This window comes from Ipomoea nil, unplaced genomic scaffold, assembly GCF_001879475.1.
Source record: "Ipomoea nil cultivar Tokyo-kokei standard unplaced genomic scaffold, Asagao_1.1 scaffold3069, whole genome shotgun sequence".
Taxonomy (NCBI): domain Eukaryota; kingdom Viridiplantae; phylum Streptophyta; class Magnoliopsida; order Solanales; family Convolvulaceae; genus Ipomoea; species Ipomoea nil.
This window is the reverse complement of record NW_017619497.1, coordinates 6998322-7006047: the sequence shown is the minus strand read 5'-3', so window position 1 is coordinate 7006047 and position 7726 is coordinate 6998322. Positions and strand designations below refer to the sequence as shown.

General features: G+C 32.4%; 1 protein-coding gene across 1 annotated transcript; it reads left to right on the top strand.

Moving 5' to 3' along the window:
* Nucleotides 1-321: 321 nt before the first annotated feature.
* LOC109165863 (GDSL esterase/lipase At1g28590-like) lies at nucleotides 322-2841 on the top strand. Its single transcript, XM_019314822.1, has 5 exons — nucleotides 322-702; nucleotides 809-1036; nucleotides 1728-1876; nucleotides 1968-2244; nucleotides 2332-2841. The coding sequence occupies exons 1-5, from the start codon at nucleotides 444-446 to the stop codon at nucleotides 2583-2585; spliced, it is 1167 nt and encodes a 388-aa protein (XP_019170367.1). The 5' UTR covers nucleotides 322-443; the 3' UTR covers nucleotides 2586-2841.
* The last annotated feature ends 4885 nt before the right edge of the window (nucleotides 2842-7726 follow it).

Sequence of the window (7726 nt, the reverse complement as noted above, 5' to 3'; positions counted from 1 at the left end):
ATTGAAGACCATCTAAATACGGATTTATGTTCTTAATTCGACATTCCTTCAACTTAAATGGAAATAATATATGATAATCGATTTATATAATTAATTACATATTAAATATATATTCCGTACTATTTAATTTATGAAATACATCCTGAATGCATGTAACAGAAGCGGGAGTTAGGTGGGCACTATTACGAAAATATTATTTTAAGAAAATAAAATATTAAAATTAAAATGGTGGTTGTGGATAAGAGGAATTTTACATTTTAGTCCTTGGTAGGTGAACTCCTTCGTCTATAAAAGTGCGCCAAAAATACAAAAACCACCAGAGGACTTTCAGAGTGTAAACTGTAAAGCCTCTTGTAGACGACAGTTGTAATAATAAGCAATATATCAATATATACAAATATTTTTCTTTGCAAGAAATAATAACATTAAGCATCTGATCTGCCATGGCTTCTTCTTCTTCTTCGTGTAAAGGTTTTGCGTTAATTTATGTTGTTCTGAGCTTATTAGCTTCGTGTGGGTACGTTAATGGCCAGTTCCGGGCCATGATTAGTTTCGGCGACTCTCTCGCCGACACCGGAAACTTAGTCCGGATTTCTCAGTCCAATAAGCGCGTCGTCTCCGGCGAGCTTCCGTACGGAGAGACCTTCTTCCACCACCCCACCGGCCGCTTCTCCGACGGCCGTCTCGTGGTTGACTTCATCGGTACGTAAACTACTAATTAAACTGTGTTTTTACAACGTAACTAACCGCGCCGTCTGAATAAATTAAATTTGACTAAATTATTGGAGCATTGGTTATATATATGCAGCCCAGAGCATGGGATTCCCACTCCTGCCACCGTCTGCGGCGGGGAAAAGCGCCAACGCCGCCAGGGATTTTACCAAAGGTGTGAACTTCGCGGTGGCCGGAGCCACGGCGGTTGATATCTCGTATTTGGTGGCGAGAGGGGTGAGTAACCCTAGCACGAATGTTTCCTTGGGAACTCAGCTGGAATGGTTCAAGCAAATGCTTCCATCTTTATGCAACACTCCATCAAGTAAGTTAATATTTTATTAAGTCACCATGATTTACCAGTTCACTTTTTATCTGATTGAACAGATATTGTTATTAGTAAAATGAATCATCGTGATTTATCACATCCACAAATTCTATCAAGTCAAGATGTAAGATTCGAGATCGAATAATTTGGCCTTTTGTGAGTCAGATATAATTAATAAAAATAAAAATTTTTAAAAAATGAAGAAGATAAAAACCTGAGTGTAAAATTTTGAATTTAGGCCGAATTTAAGGGGTGGGTTTTTACTTTTTAGTTTCCGGCTTTAATGGAAAAGTAAAAAATATATATTTAAAAAAAAAAAAAAAGCATAAATAAAGAGTGTAACCGTTGGTAGGTAAATAAAGGGACGTTTGGCTCCACGATATTGAAAATGTCAATGCTTCCACGACCGCCGTTGTTGAATCTTGAAGAAAACGGCTGTCCATTTGCGTGTTCTGTTTGGACAATTTCTTTCTTGCTGGGAAAAGGTGTGGTGGGTTAGTCTTAACTCACCAACTACTTTTAAACTAATCATACAATGATTATTGCCGGTCGAAATTGAATTTAATTGGATTAAGTACAGAATGATAATAATATGAAACTATTTATTTAATTTAAAAGAAATTATTTGAATTATATAGTGGAAGTATTTAATTTATAATATTTGTAATTTTTGAATTATGGTGTCCAGGTTGCAAAGAGTATCTTCAAGAATCGCTTATTATGATGGGAGAAATTGGAGGAAATGACTATAATCACCCCTTCTTGCAAGGTCATTCCAAAGAAGAAGTCTTAACATATGTTCCTGATGTTGTCAACTCCATCAGCTTAGCTATTAATGTAAGACCTTTCACCAAATTTTATTGACCATGAATTTTTCTTTCATTATTATTTTTTGGTTTTCATCTTTGTGTTTTAACCATTTGTGCAGGAATTAATCGAACTCGGGGCTCAAACACTAATCGTCCCGGGAAACCTACCAATCGGATGCTCAGCTGCCTACCTTACATTTTTCGCCAGTGATAATAAGAACGATTACGACGCCACGACTGGTTGTCTCAATTGGCTAAACGAATTCTCCCAGTACCACAACCAACTCCTCCAGGACGAACTCAACCGCCTCCGCCAACTTTACCCCGACGTTAACCTTATTTACGCTGATTATTACAATGCTGCCATGAGAATCTACCGTGCCCCTAGCAAATTCGGTACATCTCAACTCCCATGCAATATTTTCCCACACGAAATCTTATTATTATCTTATCATAAACTAAATTTATTTCTTCGTGGGGCAGGATTTGCAAGTACCACAAGTGCATGTTGTGGAGGGGAGGGTCCATACCACTATCACTCTTCCGTCGACTGCGGCGGTCCCGGGTCGACGACGTGCGACGATCCGTCAACGTACGTTAGTTGGGACGGCGTGCACTTGACGGAAGCCGCATACAAATTGATAGCCACAGGATTGTTGCAGGGCCCATTCACCATTCCCCACATGAGTGAACTCTCTTCATTTACTGGCTTCACCATGGGCAAATCCGACCATTAACCATAATACGTACAATATATATTATAGTAATTAGAAACTGTTTTGCCATATATATATATATATGTACGTAATTACGTACTATATATATAGTCTGTCTTGGATATATCCTCCAGGAAGATATTGTACAGATGGTCTTTCTGGGTTTGGATTTTGCTTTTATGATGCCTTGATTGTATTTCATCAACTGTATGTAACGGTGATAAAAGAGTATATTATTAGAGGATTCTACAAGAATAAGACCACCCCTTCAAAATAATACTGATGTATTTATTGTTTAGAGAAAATTTTATGGTGTTGATTAGCACTTGTTACTCTTATATCTAATATATCACCAAAGCGAATAATAAAGATTTTAAATTTGTATCGAGTACAAAGTCAATATTGTTTCCACATTATTTGATGTTAAGGGTGTGTTTGGTTGGTGAGTTTTGCCCATAGGAATGGGTATGAAAGTGATTGTTGTTGTTTGGTTGATAGGTTTTTAGAACACTACTATGGGTTTCGAATATCCCATTAATTGAAAAACCCATAACCAAATAATATAAGGATTTCATTCCCTTATTCCTTCTCAAGCACTACTATTAGTAACTATTCTCATTCCACCCTACTACCAAACATGTTAAATACTTTCACCAAAAACTCATTACCATTACCAGGTATTTGATACCCATTCTGATTCCGATTACTACGTGCGAACCAAACACACCCTAAATTTGTACAAGGACTCAAGGAGGCCTCAGCTATTCAACACCATATCCTTTTCTTAATTATTTATGTTTTACTATTATTGAACATTTATTTAACCGCATAATATGAGATATTTGACTAGTGATATACTGATATGAATAAGACAGATATTATTTTCTCATCTCAAATTTATCTCTTAAAACTCACGTAGTAATACAACACTTTATATTCATTTATTTTTACTGATCCTATAATGATTTAAAAAATTTAATCAATAATTAAATATAAAATGTATAATTAGAATGTAAATATTAAAAAAAATTAATTAATTTTAGAGAATATATAACTTAATTATATGAATAGAAAAAATAAAGAGAATGGAGGACCCACCTTAGTACCTTACCAAACCCGCAAGGGCCGCATACATGAAAGGAGCCCTATCTATAAGGTGCAGGTGGGCCAACCGGCCAAGAAAAATAAGGAATCTAATCCACTTGAAGTTGTTTACAAGTGGCAGATATAACTGATTCTCTTCTCTGCGTACGCGTCGGTCATTGTTGTCGGTCGAGAGTTGTATCCCTACTATGAATATTGGAGGTTTAATTTTAGATTAGATTTTGTGTACATTTTAATATTAAGTTTTAAAGTAAGATTAAGTTGATTTATTTCTTTATAAGCCTAAAATAAGTTCAGATGCAAATTATATTATGGATCATAATTTACAATATATAGTTATTTTCAGTTAATAAATTATATGTACATATATAAATAAACATGCTTCATCATAGACATGGTAGATCTTGATCTACAATATAACAATTGTGAATTCTTGATATTTAGAATATAATTTGGCAAAATAAAAAAAGTTTTAAAGATAATAGAGCCTTGGTGACACGTTTGTAGTGTAATGCTATATATATATATATATATATATATATATATATAATAATCTTAATCATGTATATATATGCAATAAGATTACTAGAAAATGACCAAATATGGAAGCATACAATATCAAATAGCTACAAATATTAGTTGCATTTCAAATTGTTCATCATCATATATTTTGACTAATGCCACGTTTAAAAAAAATAAAAAATAAAAATAAAAATCATCACTTATTAATATTCATTCTATGATATGTTAGAATTAATTATATACTCCGTAATACTACTTTTTTTCTAATTAAATATTATGTAAATTTTTTATTAATTTCTAATTATTATGTTGACTAGTTCATGAGTAATTAATTGAAATAAAGAATTTTCAAAATTTTTATTAACAATGTTTCTATAGAAAATAAAATTATATAGTAATTTTAAATAGAAAAATAATATTCTTTTTTCATATATCTATGACCCTTAATTGTAAATAGTAATTTACCCATCTTATTTAGGAAAGCAAAGCTGCAAAGGTGTTCTGGCCCCTTCATTTGGTAGGTTTGATGTTGGTATCTCTTTAGGTTGATAGTTATCTCAATTTTGTCAATCTATAATAATAAGGATTAATATTTGATCAGTGTATAGCATCTATACATCGGCGGTGCATCAAATATTAATCCTTAGATAAAAACATGAGAGCCAATGATCTTGTGGTCCAGTGTCACCAAATTACTCTTTACTCTTTATGTTTCAATTGGAGTTAACAGATACTGCATTGGCAAGCTTCTCCTAGATTAGACGAAGACCCTTCAAAATTCAAATTAAAATCACTCAAGTCTATGCTATTACAAGAAAATATTTGTAAGCATGGAAGAAAATAAACATAATTTACAAGCTATCACTATAGTTTTATTTTTGTTTTTTTTTTTTTATCAACATTAAAATCTTACCATTATTACCTTTTCTATAATTTTTAGATTTTAAATTTGACCAAAAAAAAAAAACTTCATACAATTTTATATTCATAAAAATTGTATAAGACCATTTTACGTAAGACACATAATACTTTATAGTAAAAATAAAATATTTTTATGAGATTTAAGAAAAAAATTGTATTTTCATTATATATATATATATATATATATATATATATATATATATATATTACACGTGTGATGTGATACAATTTTACACTTAAACAATCGCTAATATTTTATGATTCCGATCCGTAGATGGTATCAACTCACTCGGTTGTTGCCTTGTTGGGTTGTTTAGCCAAAGCAAATTGGATAATGTCATTCTCAACTACTCCGTATTGTACATTGCATCTTAAAAGTTTAGCAACACAACTTAATCACTATAAGCATATCTACATACGTTTTTTTTTTTTTTTTTTTTAGTGACGAAGAAAATTCTTAACCATTATCCTAGCATGTGCATTGGATAAACTCTTGGCACGGGTGCACCATCTCCACCCATACCTCCGACACTAAGAATACCTTGTACAAGATGTTGTTAGAGGATTTTTACAAAAAATTCAAAATAGAATAATCCTTAAAAATTTTCAGTCCACAAGAACTAACAAAAATTCAATGCGCGTGATACTTATAATTTCCTTAAAATCGATTTGCTTCTTCCTGAGTGTTAGGAATGTTGAAACGTCAATTTTTCAGGATACAATGAATTACATTTAAATATTTGAGCACTCAGATATTAACTTTTCAGTGAATTTGAACAAAGACGCAGTTCGTAATTTATAATAGTGACAGAACACATAGAAGTAGAGAGATCGTAGGTAGAGAAAATTAGAAATTTTAGAGAGCAAAAGTACCAACATATTATGCCCAACAATTTGACCCAATCGCGACGTGTTCAGGTCAAGGGTGCACACGTGCCAAACTTTTAAGGCACACTCGTTATCTTTTTTTGAGCGTATAGTATAATATATCAAATTAAACATCATTTAAGAGAACCTTAATATATTTTGACTTGACCCAAATCAAAATTGGACCAACTATACAACAGAATGGCACTTTAAATATCAATTTAAGTAATTTTTAAATAGAGGTAAGTTGCACAAAAAAAATCATGTGCGATAGGTTGTACTCAGAGAGTACTAGTAAAATTGAACTTATAACCTCCAAATACAAGAATTACACTCCAACCTATCAGCAACCCTTTCAGGCCATTCGCAGTAATTTTTTATTGAATGACTAGAGAAACTTGTAATTACTACCTAAAGATGTGTACAAGGTAAATCTCACCATGTGATTCTAGCCGGTAAAACCACAAGGAGATAAACTGATTAAGTTACCCATAACTGAGTGACTCAAATCAAGAAGGTCAATACATCAGTCTGCTAAGTGAAAATCAAATTTGTAACCTTATCATTATTAAGTCAAAAAGAGAATAGATGGTGTTTTTCATGGTGTTTTTCAACAATAAGTGGTTGGTGGTTTTCGTGTGAAATAATATGACTGGGTTAGCCTCGTCAGTCAACACGTTACGACACGTCATCTACCATAACGACATAACGTTGCCACTGGCTAGGTATTTTCTTTCAATTTTGTTTTGCAATACAAGTCAGTTGATGCTCCACATACGATTTCTACATACTTCGTACGTACATAGTTTGTTTTACTACACAACATTTGTGTCGACTTGTCGACAGAAAGAAATAAGATAAGTATAATAAGTAATAAATTTACGTACACATAACAAATAATCATAAATTAATATCATTTTCTCAAAATATTGATACGTACATAGTCTCCTTTATCCACTATTTGTGATAATTAACGTAACCCACCAGTAGCCTGTTGGTATCGGTTGGTGTAGGGATATGGAAGTGGTGATAACTTGCACTTCATTTAATTGAACTGCAAATTGTACCTATTAAATATATGTATTGGTTCATTCACCTGTTATTATCGTCCATTTGACCTTCAAAATATCTAATGTTATGATGTAACCATCTTAATTACACTTATTAAGCATTGCTTTTTGTTTTTGTTTTTTTTTTTTTTTGTTTTTTGTTTCTTTTAAGTGACGAGAGAAACTCTCAATTATTATTTATTGATATGCATTAGTTAAATCCCGTCAAGTAAAAAACTAAAAATTAGTGTAGATTGTTCATAATTAATACTCGTTGACAGTTGAACTTGTAACGTTGTAATTACTAAGTCATCAATCTTACTAACATGCATGGCTAGGATTGGGCCACTTATTAAGCATTGTTTCATTGGCAATATGCATATACCACCAAAAGATGTTATCATCATATCACGTACATATATTTTATACACAAGTTTGTAAATGTCAATATAATTTTTATATTTTGTAGTTAACCCATCACAGAAACGTATCTCTATATATAATATAGCAGAATCAAGGTGAAAAAATTTTCCCTCCATTTGGTGCATTTGAGAGTTATGGAATATCAAGGGTTTAGGAACTTCATAATCATCATAAATCTTTATTTTCACACACACACACACACACACACACACACACACACACACACACACACACACACACACACACACACACACACACACACACACACACACACAC

Excerpts from the sequence above, each read along its gene's own strand:
- LOC109165863 (XM_019314822.1), top strand. The coding sequence starts at position 444 with ATGGCTTCTTCTTCTTCTTCGTGTAAAGGTTTTGCGTTAATTTATGTT. Across the intron at positions 703-808 it reads TCTCGTGGTTGACTTCATCG|CCCAGAGCATGGGATTCCCA; the intron begins GTACGTAAACTA and ends ATATATATGCAG. Across the intron at positions 1,037-1,727 it reads TTTATGCAACACTCCATCAA|GTTGCAAAGAGTATCTTCAA; the intron begins GTAAGTTAATAT and ends TATGGTGTCCAG.